Genomic DNA, 20,832 nt, shown 5'->3' with positions numbered 1-20,832 from the left:
CAATATTTGATGTTCATATTTTTAATGTAAGAAGTGCTACACCAAATATTTTATTTACATGTCTTATAAATTAAATATGAAGTACATGACGGTGACGTTTTCGCAAAATTCATTATATGAAACACACATTATATATCAGGGTATTTATTATTTTATATTCTTAGAATTTTTTAAATGTCACATTTTACACAACAAATTTTGAGAAAGCAATGGTTGCTTTTAAATGTTTAAATTTTTATTTTCTTTATTTCTATGATCAACGATTATTTTGAGATTAAATTTTTGAATTTATTTTATTTTTTAACTGGGGGAATCCAGTCACTGAAATAGCCGATTATATTTATGCATCTGGGAATTCTCACTTTGGTATTTGTGAAATATTTTATTGGATTTGAGGGAATTGCGATTTATTCAAAGATGAGCGACCGTGAGATAATAATTTCGACATATATCTGTCCAGTGAGCTCTTTAAATCTTTTTGCTATAAGTTATTACTAGCATTGTTAGGGCTATACCAGATGTTTTCTACAATTCTCTCTTTTCGTTAAATTTGCGGGAAATCGAAGATTTCACTATGCAGTGCAGCGTTAGAAAATGCAGGAATTGTCGCGGAGATACATTTTGCAAGGCGAAAATCGAGACTCTCGAAGTACAGTTGAAGAACTTTCGCGCATATATGTTTACACAGTTGAATCCTTTATGCTACGCATAAAGCTCACAACGCATGGAACGTATTCTCTTATTGGACTTTTTGTATGCTTCTACGCGTGCTGCACTGTTTACCGTGATACTGCTGTGCTTGTTACAAATTGTTGCATAACAGAACATTACCACACGAACGGCAAAGTCGAAATATAAAAAGATGCAGATTTCTCGGAACTTTTAATTCACTATAATTTAATTAGTGAACCACGATATTTTGTTAATCGAAAATGTATTGTTATATTTATATTATTGCCTCTACAGAGACTAAATCGGTCTTAAATAGATATTTGCAGTTCGTCTAATATTGTTACTTAAATTAATTTCGTACCATTTTTGTAACATAATGCTTTAACGTAATATAATAATTGTATTTTCTTCTTTAATAAAAATACACACGTCAAAAATGTAGAAGAATTTTCTGTCATACAAAAATTATGTGGAGAATTAAAAACCGGTAATAATTATGTAATTTACTTTCATGTAGTCTAAAATCATTAGATATATTTTTTATTAATGTATCTTATCCGTTTTATTTTGATTAAATTTATTAAAAATAAACTTAACAGAATTTTATTTTATTATACACCTAAAGATTTAGTTGCAAATATTTGCAAATTTCTTGTATTTCTTGTATGGCTACTACATTTTTTTAAATAAAAACTAGCTGCATTCTTTTTGCGCCTGCATACATACATTCTGCTTTGTTTAGCGGAAAATTATTCAATATTTTTATTATATTCAAGAATTTTATTTTTCTACGCGTTATACTTTTTTATTTTTCCTAGCTAGCAAGTTTTCACAAACGTTCCATACGCAATTTTAGCTTTTTCACAATATAACGAAACTGTATGTTAATTACAAAATAATTGTTATGTGGAAAAGGATTTTATTTGGTTTAATATTGCAGTATATTTTACATGTGTATGATTATAGTATAATCATTATATTACACTTTAAATTCATTTACTTTTCAAAAAACTAATGTACATATATATATATTATATACATATAAAACTTTCTTTACATTTTATATTATACGGAAAGCAATTTTACTATTTTTGTGAATATTAATTATATAATGAAATTGAGCAAAATTGTACTTTTTTCTTATATAACTAGGCGTACTAGAAATTCGAACGAAAAGTTGTTTAAATAGCATTTATGTATCAAAATTACAAAATTATTCTTGGAACATGTGCTATCATCTCCTGCTTTGAAAGGAGAAGAATTTATTTCGCAACTCTATATCGATTCAATGAACGGTCTGTAACGTCTTAAAGTGCGACGGCACGATTCTGCGTAGGATGCTGGAAAAATGCTTGAATATCAGAAATGTTATATTCTCTCGTCTCTCTGGCATCCTTTGCGCGGAAACAGAATGCTGAGTTTGGCGATACATTCAACATTCTGTAACATTAATACGTCAATTGTAATACAATGCGCAGTTGAAATTAAAAATAATTTATGTTACGTAACATATACGGTGAACGCAACTGTTTCATGCGATTTAGTTATTTATGTGCATAAGACTTGTGTAAATTTGAATTAATATGAGTAACATTGTGCACTGTCCCTTGATAGAGTAGTACAGTAACAGCAAAGTCGCATAAACTCGTGAACGGTATTACTGAATTACCTAACTATATATGTGAGCATTGTACCGTAAGCGTACACAACACCGTGAGTAATACGGTGTGCACTCCATCACTTCATTATTTTATATCCAACGAACTATATTATTTCTAGAAAGCATTCCATCAGAAAGAAAATTCTCCGGAAACCTTGTTAGGAATGAAACATTGAATCCTTTGAAATTACACAATGTTGTCATGCGAAACAACTGACATTTTTTATAATCGTGTCATTCGATAGTTAGCTATATGATATGCAGATCATTTCAGACATCGTCTGCTTTATCGAATAATAGTAACGTATAAATAATAATAACGTTTTAATAATAATGTTTTAAATTTTGTAACGAATTTCAAAATTGAGAAAATAATATTTCTCATGTAATCTCTGAATTTTGAAGACTTATAATATCTTGGTAATTAAGTTTGCATATGTTAAACTTCTGCAAAAGTAAAATTTACTTTAAATTAATCGTAGAAGAAGGATATCTTTGCCCTTTTGAAACCTAATTCTTCAGACGTCTTTAATTCAATGTTAAACATTGTTTCATAAATCAGATTGATAGATTTATATCAAATTATTATTAAATTACAAATTTCGATGAATTAGATGAATTTATGTTACAGAGATTTACGCTTATTTGCGTAAATAGATTTTATATAAATTAATTTTAATAATAATTTGCTACTAAATATATAATTATTACATAATTAACATTACTCGTGTTGAAACATGTGCTGTACAAAAGTTATGATTATTATTGATATTTACTCGCTAGTTGACTATATGGTAGTCGTTAGTACATTTATGGGTTTGTAACTTCCACGAGTGTTTCGAAGCAGTAAATATTTGAGGTTGCAATCAATTTTAGGACTTAAATTTCTGCTTGTTCAATTTGAACAATTAATCCTTTTACATCTAAGATTTAAATAATAACGTTATTGAAAATTAAAAATTGTGAGAAAATATTTGATAGAAATAACTTAATTTTTTTAATTTGGATAGAAATAAATTAATTTTAATTTTGTCCAAAGAGACATCGCGCAGTCCATTCTGTCTTTGGTTTTGTCACGTAATAAATATACAATTGAAGATCAAAAGAGTAGAAATGACAAAAATGAACAGAATAAGAAAGTTAGGAACTTCCGTTGTATCTCAGTATATTATACGAATAGAATTTTTTAAACGTAATAAGTAAATTGAAACTCTTCGAGCCGATTTGGTTTTTATACAATAAAGATGATATGTATTATTTCTTAATTATTTATTTATAACGACAGTTATTTCTCGGTAACGCGAAATGCAGTATGAAGTATACCGTATACAACGTAATATTCCACTTATCGCAAAATTTTCAAAAAATCTCGCGTAATTTTATTTTACACAAGGTGAGGTTACTTATCAAGAAGATTGTACATGTATGTTAACGATGAAATTTCTACGTATTCGCACTCTAATGTTCTCATGAATGTAAAATATATTCAGATCTTAATATAATACTCACACTACAGCCGTACAACGAAAGATAGCACTGGAAAAGCTAAAGGACCTAAAAATTAAAACTGAAATAAGTAATGAAATATACACACAAATTCAATCAATATCGTCAAACAATTGAAAAGACCTAACACAATTGTGGTCAAAGATAACAGATGCTATAACAAACACTACACAAAACAAATTAGGATTTAGGTCAAGAGACAGGAAACAAAAATGGATGACGGATGAGATTTTGTCGTTGATGGACGAGCGTCGAAAGCACAAGAATAACAACAACAACTACATAACATTCAAAGGCAAATAAAATCGAAAATAAGGATAGTAAAGCGAGAATGTGCAGAAATAGAGCAAATGCAAAACGAGCATGATGAGTTCAACCTGCACAAAAAATTAAAGGAAGCCGCTGGATTATATAGGAGAAAAAGACCGAATATGACAGTTAATCGAAACAACCAGGTAGTACTTGACAGCAAAAGTGAAGTATAGGAAAGATATAGAGAAGACTTTTTTCGCGACGATAGACCCATGAAGGAGAAAGAGAATAAAATTACTAACTTAACAGATCCCTCAATCACCAAAGAAGAGATAAAAAAGGCCATACAAGGTTCAAAATCTACAACAAGCTGGGTCAGACGAAATTCCATCATAAATACTCAAGCTCCTGGACGAGAGGGGCTTAACTAAACAGCACTACATAAAATATTTAACATTATTTATGATACTGATCATTATCCTAAACAGTGGCTGACTTCCACTTCTATCCCCTTGCCTAAGAAGATCGACTCAAGGAAATGTGAAAACTATAGACTCATTAGTTTGATGAGTCATACCTTAAAGATATTCTTAAAAATAATACACCAAAGGATCTATAGGAAGTGTGAAAGAGACATAAGCGACTCATAGTTTGGGTTTAGACAAGGGTTAGGTACAAGGGAAGCACTAGTCGCAACGCAAGTGCTTGTCCAGAACTGTTATGACCAGGGGAAAGATATATGCCTATGTTTCTTATGCCCAATTTCTTCACCTCTAGATAACTTTATCCAAGAGATATCTCCCAGAATACAATGGAGATATCTCCTGGATAAGATTATCCGTAACTTATCTGGAAGTGAAGAAATTGGGCATTAGACTACGAAAAAACATTTGACAAGGTGCGAAATCACAAATTAATGCTACTCCTCAAAAAACTCGATTTAGACCAAAAAGACATCCGATATATTGAAAACCTATACTGATATCAAACTGCACGAGTAAAAGTGGATAATAACATGTCCACCTTCATACAGATTAGAAGGGGAGTGCGACAGGGCTGTGTGCTGTCGCCACCCCTATTCAATCTGTACTCGGAAGCAATTTTTCAGGAGACCTTGGAAGATAAGGAAATGGGGATTAAGATTAATGAAGTGTGGATTAATAATATTCGCAGACGACACGGTCTTAATTGCTGACAACATAGATGACCTGCAACACCTGGTTAACGTGATAGGACAACACAATAAGTCAATGGGCTTAAATATCAATACCAAAAAGACGAAATTTATGGTCGTGACTAGAGACTTGAATGCATTCAATAATGCCAGCATAACATTTGATACAAGGTCCATAGAAAGGGTTAATAAATACAAATATCTGGGAACATGGTTGTTCGAGGATTGGACGTCAGACAATGAAATAAAATGTCGCATAGAGCAGGCTTGATAGACATTCTTAAGATTTAGAAGAGTGTTCACCTGTTCGGAGTTTGACCTTGATTTAAGAATAAGATTCGTGAAATACTATGTCTGGTCAGTGCTCCTTTATCGAATGGAGAAATGGACTCTAGAAGTGAGTACTATCAACAAGTTAGAAACTTTCGAAATATGGCTGTATCGCAGGATACTTAGGGTACCATGGACGGCAAGAATGAAAAACGAAGAGGTTCTCAAGCGTGTTAACGAGAAACGCGAATTGTTTAATACAATAAAAAAGAGGAAAACGACTTATTTAGGACATGTACTGCGAGGTGAAAGATATCAATTTTTACAGCTGATAATTGAGGGAAAGATTGAAGGCAGAAGAGGCATGGGGAGGAAGAAGATGTCTTGGCTGAAGAACATAAGATAGTGGACGGGATTGCGGAACATGCAGTCACTAGTAAACACTGCAAGAAACAGGAAAGCAATGGAAAGTTTGATCGCTAACATCCATTAGTGGATACGCATCAGAAGAAGCAGAAGAATATAATACTCGAGAGTAGTGAACACTATATCGAAATCCCTTGTAATTCTGCTTAGGCTGTTCCTCTCAATGCATTGACAGACACGTGACTGAATCATCTTGTACAAATTCACTTCCAAATTTTCATTAAGTTTTGTTTTTTCGTAGAAAACATACGTTTTAAAAATTTAAAAACGTTATCAAAACATTTTGGAAAATGTTTAGTTGTACTTATGTATAGAAATTCTATAGCAGTTTTTTCATTATAACATTAAATAAAATATCCATTAGGAATTTGCGTTGTTACAACATTACATTACCCGGACTTTTTATTGGACGCGCTTAATTAAATTTTTACTTTCCTACTACGATAACGCTTTTTTTAATATTTTTTACAACAAAAATTAATTTAAATATAAAATTTATTAATATTTTATTTTACTCAATGTGTGTAATATTAAATAGCTTAATTTATTATATTTATTAAAAAAAAAAATAATTTTTAATTTGATAGTCAAGAGACAAAAAAATTTTCTTGACAGAGATATCCGATAAAATGTTATATAAATCGAAGTTTTAATATACAATTATATTTATACTGTATCAAAATTTATATTTTTATTATATTAATTATTTTATATAAAAGATATTTTTAAACAATAACAAAGCGAGAATTTTATGCTAATTAACTATTGTACGCATTTATTATCATTTTAATTGAAGAAATGCGTCACGTTTAATTGGCACAACCTTTTCATTTATTGGGAACATATACGCGGTCACCAAAAATTTATATATATATAGTAGTATGTCATTCCAACTTTGAAATTGACTTCCGATAAGCGGAGAACAAGATTGATGATTGAATGATGCGCGATGGTTGTCGAAATTTCTGGCAACCGTTAGCTATTTCAATCTGCAAAATTCAAGAATCAGTCATATCGTCCAATATCCCAGCCATCAAACGCAAGCGAATGCATTTAAATAAAATACTTTTAAAATGTTTTGCAGTGATAGTAAATAAAAACTTTTATAAATACATTAATTTACAGTAATATTTATTTATTTATTTATGAATGAAACGATGCAATGCATTCTTTTGCTATGAGACTTTTCTAAATCAGTATACCATACTTTAAAATTTCAACTGTTTTTAAATTAGTCTGGTTTTTCATTACAAAGAATAAAGTTGGGTCTTTTATTTTTTTATCTTTAGATCAAATTTATATATATAGGCCTATATATATATATATATATACCTATTTATAAAAGGGCTTCATTGCTTTTAGTAATTAATTATTAGAAAATGAACCGCTCATGAACTTTTTAATATTAAAAAAAAAATAATTTAAAAAAATTTTCCATTACTTATATTTATTTTCCATATAAATGTTATTGAAGTCCTTTTTTTTTGTTTCATAATTATTATCAGCCTTATTGCATTCCTATCTTTTCTTTTTCCGACAGAATATTTTAGGTTTTATTGTTCTTCCATCTATTCCCGGTGCTCCAGTCAAATATTTAAAAGTTTCCTCTTTTTCACCGAGTTGCTGTAAATGCATCACATCTATTTTTCAGCAGACAGTCTTCGTAGAAAACTTGCCTCTAGTATTTCCTTTTTGCTCTTTACTTTAATTGCAGTACATTATTATCTTGCAAAACAATTCTGATATATATTTTCTGATCTACATGATTAACGAATTTCGTACAAGAGTGATAGACATACGGAAAGAATATTCAACGCGATAGTAATAATCTGTAAAAATTCCATTTCTACCACGCAATCTTCCATCGATCACGATGGTGCCTACAATTCGTTACGAATGGCAGAGATATAATATCTGCGGATCTCTTTCTTTATTAACATTTAAATTCAAGCAGAGAATCTTCTCTGGTAGAGCGGAACTATCCGCACCTCGACAGGACATGAATTTCATATATTACGATAACATTGCAAAATCGTAGGGTAAACGAATTTTGTTCTAGTACAGTTTTCACATTAAATGAAAATTGTATCCTTACTTGAATTTTCCTGAACGTTACTTCCCTTCATTCATATCGATTTTCTCGTATCGTAATGGCATCATGTTAAAATTTGCACCGCAGTAAAACCGCAATAATAAATCGATATCAAAACGTGCACTTAATCGAAATTTACTTAAATATAACAGGGAAAACTCGGCACAAAATAAATAGACTTTTTTTTATGTCACAGTAAAAGTTTTATCGTGTAATTCTTTTACGATATCTAACAATTGCCCGTCGGTTATTTTTTTCTCCCTACTCTTTATTCTGTTATTTTTAATAAAAGTTCTGGGAAAAAGTACAAGTCATTATGATTTTTTTTTACAACAATAGATGGTAATAAAGCTTTTGCTAATAAGAAGAAAATAAAACTGAAAATTTTCTGCGCTCGGTAATATGCTATGTCATGTAATTTTAGTTATATCATAATTCAGGAATACTTTATATTCGAATAACGTTTAATTTATTACCAGACAAAAGGAGTTCTGCATTATAAACTTTTTCTAAACGTTTCAGATTTTTATTTTTCTTCATACAACAGGATCCAATATTAAATATCAGCCATTCATGAATTCGTGTTCGTATTGCGCGAGGAATAGCTTCAGCATTCTTATCGTACTTCTTTATCGATTTTTGCGCGATACTATTCATTGACGAAACGTGGCAACGTAACCGGGATTCGATTAATCGTTCTATCGTTTCACGAGTCGTCAGTTTATCGTCGCCTCGAGCAGAGCTTAGGAGATTTCACGGTTATTCCTTTCACTTGACTTACCAGCAATAGCTTCCGGTTTCATCTCAAGTACACTGACTTCAAGTGCTTCGCTGTATAAAGTACACATATACGAAGCCCGTAGTTAAGAACGTGAGAGTAATCGAAAAGTTCAAGTTGAGTGGATACTATAACGCATTATCGAAGTGCATCGATTGAAAATCTCAGAACATTTTCTATATTTATCAATATTATTTTATTAACTCTGTAGCTAATTCGATCATGTGAATGAATTGACCTCTTGTAACGTAATTTTTTTGTAACGTATACGATTTTGTTATTACTACCAGACTTGATTTGCTGACTTGATTATTAAATATCTTAAATATATAAATATATAATACACACGAGAGGTGTTTACAGATTTCATATTTAATTTTCTCGTTTAATAATGCGCAGTTTATTTATTATAGATACTATTGAGAAATTTCTATTAATTGGAGAACATATAATGCCGAAATCTGTTAGACTTGATCTTCTAAATTATTCGGGGAGTTAAATTATTCATAATACTGGTTCAATAAATGTCTAACTAAAAATACGCCATTATAATTTTATAATAAGCTCTTATTTTAATTTAGGCGCAAGTTAGTCTGAATCCATGAATCACGAATCACTAATTAGCATACGGTAAAATGAACGGTGATAATTTTCTAATAATACTTGGTATCTGGAAATTAATCGTCGAAGTCAATATATACTTCTCAATTTGAATTGTATTTTAATTATCTGGAGACACTGGTAGTGTTTCGGCGCTAAGCATGGCGCGAACCGGCGAGTCTAATAAACACGGTTGAAATGAATTTTTTAATATAATCTACATTTCTCATTTACTGCCATTTGTATGCATAATGGATGCATTCTATACAAGTGTATGTAATGAACAAGCAAAGATATTATATTCTTCTAAATAGGTAAAAAACGTTTTTGGAAATTTTTTCTGAGTGAAGCATATAGCAAACATAATACCTTCGGCCGTTCTGGATTTTGATAGTTTAGTGATAAAGTTGAAGTGCTTTGTAAATTGACGATCCGTTTCTAGTACATTCAATTTCTTCAAAAGTATTTGTGCAACGAATAAAATAGAAATCTGTATATGTATGTTTAATATTTATGCATTTCGATAAAATTCAAAATAGCTGCTATATTATAAATGTATTAGATGCATTTGTTTAAGTGTAACTTTGATACGTTTTTTTAAACAAAATCGATTTTAATAAATTTACTAATAATCATTTTATTAATTATTGAGTTTTTAAGAGATCCTCGTTCTCTACCAGAGATATCTGATATCATATACGTTTGCAATTCTTCAAAAATTAGATTACTCCGGCGTGTTACGTTTTCTGTTTGAAGTATCGCAACGATTAGTGAATTTCCAATACAAAGTTTGCTTTATTACTTCAGGTCCGTTATATCTGTGCGGCGGCAATAGCCGGTTCCATTCACGGACACTTCATTTTGCTGCAGAACAAACAAGCTTTTAATCACAGTTTCAGTTTGCCGCTATTGTCTTTACAGTGCAACGCCCCGCGTTTACTCGATTCGCGCTACCACGGTAAAATCAATATCCACGTACCGCGTTTAATATTTTTCCACGGTTACGCGTTCGTAACTGCCTTCTGAGGATGGCGTCGGGATTACGCAATACACGTACTCCATTGTACTCGGCGGAAGCGCATAAAGCTGGCGACATAACGGGGTCTCCTCATTGCCGCTTGAATATTGGATAAGTTCGGCGGCGAGCACGGGGAAACGGAGCGATTACGCGCGCCCGCTTCCCCGTACCGCCGCTGCTCTGTGCTCGAGTTTCGTCGACAATGGCTATAAGAGAGACCCGCGAAATTATTATGTTTCAGTTCTGCCCCGTGAAGAGCCCGTTATCGTATCGGAACGCGATCGCTACGACCCAGGAGACATGTTGAGGGCAAATTGCAGCCTGCCGCCTTCGAAGCCACCGGTTCACATCTCATTCACGCTGAACAGTATGCCGGTAAGTGATGCCTATCGTCCACGATTGTCGTATTATTGAATCAAGGAGCGAGATAATGTGTCAGCGATGGGTTTTCGATGTTATACTTGCGGCTGTATGTATAACAGTATAGAATCCTGACCTTTTCAAAGGAAAGGTATACTGAAGTAAATAATGAGCGAAATTTTATCCTTAGTACACCACGATCATTCATGTCCTGCGCATTTCCTTTCTTTGAAATACTAGGAGTACCTGGTCAAATGATGGTCTTTATTCTTTTCTTATTTAAAGATATATAACTTTACAAAATATATTCTAAAAATATTAAAGTATATATATATATATATAAAAGAATTTTTTAACAATTTTTTTGTATACTTGTAAAAATGATGAAAATGAACTTGGAACACGAACGATTCATCGGATATAGTAAAGGACCTGAAAATCATATGTATTAAGGGTAAAAGCGCATAAATATCTTAAGAGAACAGTTAAATTATTGATTTATTATCGAACGAATTATCCTGTGTAACAATTAATTTCAGGAAATATAATATGATTTTTTATCTGATTTAACGATCAGTTTTAATACTTCAATATACCTATTACGTAGGCACATTACATCTTATTCATTGGATATAAAATTAGCCAAGTGTGAAAAAATGCAAACCATTGAAATGTATACATTATAAAAATATTTCAAGTCGCGGTGATTCTTCCTTCTTTTTTTCAAACGGTCCATTTAACAGCTGCACTCTTTTTTACTTCATACCACTCAATCGGAATCCGCTTTTCTCACATCTTCTCGCTTGAAATGGGTCCTTTTATAAAAATTGTTAAATCGAAGACTATTTGCTCTTACCACCCCATGAAACTCGTAAGCCTCATTGAAAGTGCACAGGATTTCGATATCGATTTTCAATTTACGGAATGTATGTGTCTACATAGCGGCTATTATCATCGTCGCCAATGTTTATTGTAGTAGGAAACTCCTCTAACCATTCGGAAAGGAGATCATTTCCGCACGTTACTATTTTCCCTTTATCGCCGAAATCACGCGCCTGAAATGGGTTCCATTTATTACCGGCTTTTAACTGATGTGCACGGAATTTGCATAGCCCTACTGCTAAGGCACATTTTAGAGCTCAATTTAGTTGGAAATAATTTTGGGGCAAGAACGTTGAGGAATTCTGACGAGCTCTACGAAGAGGCACATTGACAGACATTAAAGAGGTTAAGCAAACCCTTTGTTCCGCGAATATTCACAGTAATATGCGTATCGTCTATTTTGGCAATTCAATTCTTATACCGAGATTGAAGTCCTGTACGGAATTAGAGCATGAATGATTAAACCTTACCCCTTCCTCTCTCCCGGACGCTCGTGCGACGTCGTCTTCGAGGGTAAAAGGTTTTATCAAACGCGTCTGCGGGATAAGAGAATTTGAATAATCGGATAATCCGTGCAAAAGCCGCCAGGAGCACCGAACGAAATACTAATAACTACGATACGAGTAAAAATGTTGTCGAGTAACTTTTGCCGAGCGAAATGCCGCGGCACGGGAACAGCCTCCGGCGATGCATTACCCATAATCTCCGGGGATGACGTCGCGAGGATCTCATTAGCCGATACAGCTAAATGTAAAATGAAAGCGCAGTCCAGGCTTGATCGCCTGCAGAAATCCAAAATTTACCATCGACTTTGATCGAGCAGAATTTCACCTCTGAACATAATGTATCTTGTTTTGCTATGTTTTCCCGTTTTTAAACGGTGGAAATATTTCTGCCAGCGCATTTCAGCCTTGACTGTTGGCATTGTGAATGTTACTTAAATAAGAAATAAAATAAAATTTTCGATTTCGACGAAATAATGTGAAAATTGGTTATCGAATATTTTACGATTTTAATTAGAATTACATGAATCAAGTTTCTGTGGAAAATTAGCAAATAAATATTTAATAATTTGAAATTTCTCTAAGGAGAGATTATTAAGTTTTTATCTTTCTCCACTTAAAATAACGCTATTTATGTGTCATCTTTTACTAGGTATAAATTTGTTCAGTCAACGTATATTTGTATCCAATCGAGATAATCGAAATGATAGCGAATCGTAAATTTCTTCGTAAAGTTGTAATGATATTATCTCTTGGATGTGCGGTGTGATCGTAAAAAGCCAGGAAAATACGAATCCGGAAAAATCAACCGCAGGTTTCATGGGACCTGGGAAATTAGTATCGCGTACATATATATAAGTGTGAGTAACGAAGGAGCAATGCCGACGAGAGCGGCGAGGGGTTGTAACGAATTGCCCAGGTCAGGAACAACCGGGTCGGTCTGCTAGGTTCTTACGGCTAACGTCTTGTCGAGAAACTCGTCGAATTTGCAGGGAACGTTTCTGAGAGCGTAGAAGATATCTTGTCGCGGAAACAACGGTTTCTTATGGCCGGGGCGTTGCCAGTACAAGTTTACTCGCGCCGGAAAAAGTAGTTTGTTCGGAGGAAAAACTTTTAGGTAGTTGATCTCTTGCTGAGAATCCTCTCTGATTTATCCTCCGATTTATTCGTCGAAAAACTTTTTAATTGTTATTTCAATAATTATTGTCGTATAACTTCAATATTTACTAATAAATAATACATATTTTATTACTAAATAGGTAATTACGTAAATATGTAACATCACGTCTATCGATTATAGTACATGGCAAATTTTATCTTTGCACTTTAATGTTGCTGCTAATCTTCTTAATGAAAAAGGATACGCGAATTCCAGTTTTGCAGTGTTGTGTTTCAGTTTTCATTTTAGTAATATAGTTTTAAGAAACTAATTATGAATAATTACGCGAAAAGAATGATTTTGCTCAAGTATCTAAAAATTTAGTTAGATACAGATCTGAAAATAATTTTGTCGGACCATTAAAATAATTATGTACAAATCAAGCATGATGAACAATGCTGCAAAAAGTTTTGACATTTTAGTAACTAATTTGAGTAATTAATAATTATTTTGATGGTGCAACAAAATTATTCCTCAAATCTGTATCTAATTAAATATTTATTAATTATTTGTATCTAATTAAATACGTTAGCCGCTCTTTCTATTATATATGTATATTATATAATGAGTACTTATCGAATTTTAATATTACTCATAAATGACTGTACGATCATAGAATAAAGATATATTACAATATATAAGAGTAAATAATGCGTTGTAAAATGTTTGCTAATATGCAAAGTTATAATTATTTTTATGATAATGTTATATGTATATAAATTAAACATACATTAAAATGTGTTTATTAATTATCAGGATACATAATTCTTGCATATATATTTATAGTACATAAAATGTGTATTTGCAATATCAGTACGAGCAATATGGACATCAAGGTCATATTATCAGTAAAAAATATCTTGACTGCGAATGTAATAAAATGATAGTAAGACTCTTTTTTCTGATAAATGCATTCTAAATGTCAGCTGAATTTAAATGGAAAAGCGGCTGTAATTGATATGCTGTTATATTTATCAATTTCCTGTTTTACACGATGTGACGCACATATATAATACCTATATACCAGAATATCTTCGATAATACGAAAATTGATCAATTACGTTTTTAATGACATGATATCGCAAAAGAGACAAACGATTTAACTCCGATTTGTAATTGCGAATATTATCATTAAATGAAACACCGTAACACATTTGTATATCGCGTACAATAAATCTCCTTTAATTGTACTAATACTAAGCATATCGAAAACGCTTAGAAACTTTTAATTGTAACCGTTCACGCAACGTACTCATATTTTATAGTAACTTTATCCCAGAGACGTTTACATGGCGTATATTCGCGGCCTGATATTTCTGAGGTTAATCTACGCACCGGCACTATCACAGGCACGAATAAATTTTCCGCAACTGACGCGCGCTCTTACGCAGATATCAATATGCAGTCGTTATCCTTTAATACCCCATAGCCCGACATCGTAAGCGCCGCTAGATCACGTGCGATCTCGCTTATCCTATTGTACATTCGCGATGTGCACGTATAAGCAACGAGAATGCAATGTTCAGGTATTCTCGTCCGGTCTATAAACTAATATAACTTCGAAGAGAGAAGAGGTACAAAGAGTGTAAAAGAAGTACGAAGTATTCTTCTTGGCTACGTTCCACTTGACGTTCGCAACGTTCTTGAATTCATTTCATTCTTGTTTGGCAAATGTTTAACAAATGTGCTTGCGAGCGTTCTGAACGTCAAGTGAAACGAACTTATCTAACTTACGTTCACATTAACGACACTTTCACTATGTTACACACAATATGATATATATTTTATATAGTCCTATCACACAGGTCAAATAATTTTGAAATATTATTTGATAAAGGCAAATCAACTTGCTTGTGACTACATTGAAAGAAAAGATTGGCTGCTGCAGCAAATTAGATGGTAAAATATATGGCATAACAATTTTAATTGATTGCAACAGCCAATTTTTGGATGTTGCAGCCAATTGTTGATTGTATTAGCCTATCCGCAATGTCAGTATAAGATTTCAATTGGCTAACGCAACCAAAAATTGGTTGCTGCAGCCAATTAAAAATGCTATGCCATATTTAACCATCTAATTTGTTGCAGCAACTAATCTTTTCTTTCAGTGTGGCACATTAATTTTTCATATTTTTGATGAGCTTATAAGATCAGATTAGTTGATCTTCTTCTTCAAGTTTTTATCCTGGATTATTTTGTCCAGATATTTTTACGATTTATAGTAACGAATGAATTCTCGTTCCATGCTTTATTTTCACCACATCCTTCTCTTCTTCACTCTTCGTATCATCCATGCGAGATTTACACGACCGTGAAGACACAACCTATCGGAATACCATGTATTTCTCGATAATATGGGCAGGATTTGTTATTTGAGTGAGATTTATTGTGGTTTTATACGTCGCTCGACATGTATAACCGCGCTGCCAAGCCTGGCAAATTACGACCTCTCTGAAATATCTGTTTGATGCTCCCCATTTTTTGCGCCCTTTTTTGATTTCGTTTTTAATGAATTTGTCGGATATTTTTCCGCAAGAGAAAAGAAAAAAAGGAAAGAGAGAGAAGAGATTAATGTTTGATCTTTCTAATTTTATCCCCGTAAATCAGTGCTTTAACTTTCAACTTAAATCCGGGTCTTGTTTAACGTGTTAATTTGCGCTTTTACATTTACAACTGAGGTAAATCGAGAAGCACTGATGTTGCTTAAAATGAAATGGAAAGCGTTATAAAACAAGTTGAAAAATCCACTTTCAAGTAACATTTCGTTCTAAAATTACAGTTTGCAAAGAAATATTTAAATAATGTAGAAAAGAATTTGGGTATAAATTAATAAATATATACGTACGCTTTTTAAAAATAACTATTTACCATATAATTTGGAAGTATTATTTATCTAATTTAATCTTACTTTTTAGCATTATTTTATATTTATATGATTGAACATTTCTTGATTACATATTATACGTAATGAAAGAATCTTTTCAAGCTGTAATTTTGTTAACTTTTTCATGAAATTCATATCCGTATTCGTTCGATTATCGTGGAGCAGGTGTAATTTGTTTGAGTATCGTGGCACATAATGCGAACAACGTTCTTTTTGTTATTCTTCGCTTAGTTTTATTCTCCAATAAGTTAAGAAAAGTCGCGCGACTTGCTGGCATCTTGACGGGAGCGTCGCTGAACTTAGTCCACCACGACGAAACCGAGTTCGGGGTTACCTGTGCAAACAGAATCTTCGACATCGTCTCCCGCTGTGGCCTTAATCAACTTATAAACCATGGTAACTTTTACCAATCAGAAACACATCCCGCGGGAAAGAAGATCGGAATCGCAGCTGTGCTGGGAGGGGAAGGAAGAGAGATAAAAACTCTTTATTGGATCGTAAGTCGCCACCTGAAGGAAAGCGAGCAGCGTTGTCCGTGCACTTACGACTTCCCAGAGCGACGACGAGTATTTTCTTTCTCTTGTTCTGTAGGACGGAAGCGCGACCGTGTTGTTTTTGTAATCTCGCGAGGTATCCGACAGATATTGTAAAACAGGACAAGGAAGAACTTGAGGACACGTAGTAAAATAACCGCCGGTAACACCAGTGAAAACATTATCTTAAACAGCTGGCGCGCTCGTTTTCTCTTTCCCTTCAATCATGACCGATACTGCTTAGTACACTTTGACGAACCATGATATTCGAACTCCATTAAACTAATCTTTAAGCTGCAAGTTCCTGAGCCACAGCTATGAAGGAATGTTTAATGAATCAAGATGCACGATTGTGTACTCAGAAAAGCTGAAGGGCTCTCGAGTGCTTATCATTAAGCCTTCTCTCTGTAAATAACGATATAGTTGAGTATCTTCTAAGAGATCATAAAGGAACATATGCAGATGATTGTTCGCGTGTTAGGCATGTCTCCACTCGCCTTAACACTGCACATTTTGCTCTTTCGTCTTGGTTGTTGGCCAATGCGGCACTACTTTTGCATATATTTGAATATAATTCTGGCGCTGCGAGAAACTACGAAACATTAAAAAGTAGCAATATCTTCTTGCTACAGCTTGATTTCTCCGCAGATTGTCACTGACAACTTGAATATTTTAAACAATTTAAACTAAACTATCATGAACTATTAGTCTTGTTGTCATTCTAGCGCAATCGTATATATTTAGGAGAGAATAGAGAAATTGTGAACACAGGGTAACGCGAACGATACTATTGCAGTATATTAAAATAGTGATAACTTCTCATTTCTCGCATCCAGTAATAGCTCGATATTCACTTACAATTGGTGTCACACTCTAACACGTGACCACAAAACGCACACGCAGCTTAAGGTAAATAGCATTTTATGTTTTCAATTATTTTAATGTAAAAGAGAATCGAGGAATTATGAATACCAGGAAAAAGTTAAATAAAGTTGATTATTAATCAATTACATAAATCTTTATTTAAAGGATAAAAACTTTAAACTACAATGAGATATATATATATATATATATAACATGTATATATTATTATAATATAAACTATAATTAAAAACAAAATCGATTTGGCATACATAGTTCAATGTGGCAGCTGGTAATTCCGAACAAGGGTTTGATTTTTTGTTCAAAATTATAATTTATATTGATAATATATGAATGTTAATTATTATAGTTTAAAGCTAAGTAACTGGAATATCTTTTGAATAAATTTCTTTCTTATTAATCGATAAATAATCGGCTTTACGGCTATTTAATTTTTCCTTTAGGTGTTCACACAGTTTTCCCACTCTCCTCTACCTCATTTGTATGTCTACAGATCTTGTATTAAAATTAATCGAATACTTATAACGAGTAAGAACGAAAAATGCACCTCTATTTCGCTTGATCGAAGGTATTCTACCGTTGCTCGAATTTCGCGCGACACCATTGAATTTACTGCATCATAAACCATGACTCCATGTATCGCTTGCAATTGCTGTACGATGCATCAAAAGCTTGGTTCAAAGTCGGCACTTTGTTACCATTTACCATCGTAACACCTGCGTCCACATGAAATTACTACGGGGCTCGATGTGTGAACTGTCAAAGATACGCATATATGTATGTATATTCAGCATATATACGGAACATAAATACCGCATTTTTAAATAGGTTTTTTAAGAGTATCGAGTCCTTATAAAGTTGACTATTTTTTTTTATATATTAAATATTGTATCTTAAACTAATTGAAAACCTCGCAAATATTATACGAAATATAGTAAAAGAGGTCAACACCGATATTCCGAACTTTACATAACTAAATTTAATCCGGCACGAGACACGTTAAAATAGCATAACGTAACGAACATTCCTTTGGAACTTTATACTGAAAGCAACACAATGTTATACGTGATCACGAAGTATGATATTCCAACGGTACTTTCTCATTCTCCGCGGCAAATAGACAGGTGTCTAAATGTGATAACGGAAGGATTTACCGCGACGGAAGTACGTCCTTTATTTCCACTTCGGCTTCACTGGCCAGCACTGTCTACAAACACCATCCCACTTCCCGCATGGCTTCGGTGTAATGAAATGCATCGCTCTTTGAGGGTATAATTCAATGCAGATTAAAACCCCGGTCCCCCATTCCTTCGCCCCATCGCCGTGAAACAAATTGCAGCACAACGCTGCGGGAAAAGGTAAGAGCGTCGAAGCTAATCCGACACCAGACTCGTCACGGCTTTATATCGAGGAATAAACGAAGACGTCCTCGATAGAAACAACCCGAAACTCGTCGAAGCTGCATTTTTAACCCTTCACGGTCGGACATCGAGCACCACTCGACGCCGAGCCTTATTGTGAAGTCAGTTTTAAGGGGATTGATATTCGACACGATGGCACCAATATATTACAGTTTCTGTCTGCAACACACAGCTTATTTTTATACAGGGTAGGGCGGGGTTATTTTATTAGTTCCAATTTTAAAGTAATATAAAAATTCAATAGGAATATAAAAGGTATCACTTAGGTTTGATCGTATAATTAAAGATAGTACCACTTTACTTTTTAATTTGGTGAAAATGTACGACAGTGAGCAATATCTCTTTGCAGTGGCATGCTTACAACAACATTATACAATCATAATTGATCCTTGAAAGCACAAGCACGACATTCAAACATTCAATATGTATTGTTCAGAAACTGTGTTTCTGAAACGTAAATATTATTACGAGAAATGGACGAAAAAGCTGCACTCTACTTTACATGATTTATTTATAAATCTATATCCGGTTTCGAATTTTCATATACGCAAACATCAGTTATTGATTGTTTTATGCGACGGTGTAATAAGGAAAAATGGCAGTGTATTACAGCATTATGACTGAAGCGAAACGTTTTGCACGTTGTCTCATAATATCATCGCAGATTTCATTCGTAACGTACGACGGAAACGGAGAAATTGCGCGACAATCCAACCTTAGTCTTTCACTCGACCAAGCCATCAACTTCTTCCCCGTGCTCTCGCGGTATCGCACCACCTCTCGCATCCACCGTTGCTCTTTCCCTACATACACACGTACACAGATACACACGCCGGTCCCTATTCATTAAGTCTCGAGAACGTCCTCGCAATTTCTATAGGGTCGTCAGTAGACGTGTACACGACGTGCCGTTTGTTCTCCTCTGAAACTCGAGATGTCCTCCTCGGATAACACGATGAGACCGTGATGGCTAGTGCACACTGGCGCGATCACGACATGAAGAGATAAAGAGAGAACGGAAGAGAAAACCGTCCGAAAGATAATAAAAGCCTACATCCGTGACCTACGACTACGAGTGAGATGAACGATTGCAGGCCTTAACTCGACGCGAGGGTCACGGAATATTTTTTTTTTCTTTAGAAGACTTCTTATCTTCAGATGGAGATGAAGAGCTGATGTACAAGAAGCTAAGTCTGAAATATCGAGATTTGCGTCATCTTATTCCATCATCACACGATAATTTATTCTTTTTTTTTTTTAAAGTTAATGTAAGAGACTAAAACAATTCGAAAAATAATAAGAATAAGAATGAAGTATCAAACTAATACAATAACATCCTTTTTTCATATGCATGGTATATGTTAGTATATAGATGATATTCCAGTTTTAAATTATTTGTTTTAAATTGATTCTTCTTTGATAAATTTTGTTCAAAAAAAACGAAAAATAGAAAGTTGTGCAGCATTTGTTTATAAATTAATTTTTTACAAATCAGTTGTTGTTATTTATTTGAATATCAAGCAAAAAGAATTTTAACGAAGATATTGCACATGCAAAATACCAGGTAGAGAGCATCCATTTAGTTGACCGTCACTGCATGTATATATATATATATATATATATGTATGTATGTATATATATATATATATATATTTGTAATATACAACAAACTAAGCAAAAATAAACGCCACTTTTAAACATACGCGGAATAAAGTCACAAGTCGAGTTAACGTTTTTATAAAAATATCTGTTTTTGTAGA

The 20,832-nt window shown here is 33.2% G+C and overlaps 1 protein-coding gene across 1 annotated transcript in view; it reads left to right on the top strand.

Annotated features, from left to right (window-relative positions):
* Positions 1-20,832, top strand: part of LOC108761830 (uncharacterized) — a 154,483-nt gene that overhangs the window by 94,856 nt on the left and 38,795 nt on the right. Inside the window, exon 4 of the mRNA XM_018508574.1 lies at positions 10,690-10,823. Coding sequence (XP_018364076.1) covers positions 10,690-10,823 — 134 coding nt within the window. The remainder of the gene's footprint in view (positions 1-10,689; positions 10,824-20,832) is intronic.

The sequence above is a fragment of the Trachymyrmex cornetzi genome, unplaced genomic scaffold, assembly GCF_001594075.2.
Source record: "Trachymyrmex cornetzi isolate Tcor2-1 unplaced genomic scaffold, Tcor1.1 scaffold266, whole genome shotgun sequence".
Classification (NCBI taxonomy): domain Eukaryota; kingdom Metazoa; phylum Arthropoda; class Insecta; order Hymenoptera; family Formicidae; genus Trachymyrmex; species Trachymyrmex cornetzi.
Note: the sequence above shows the minus strand (reverse complement) of the source record. Positions and strands in the feature narration are given on the sequence as shown.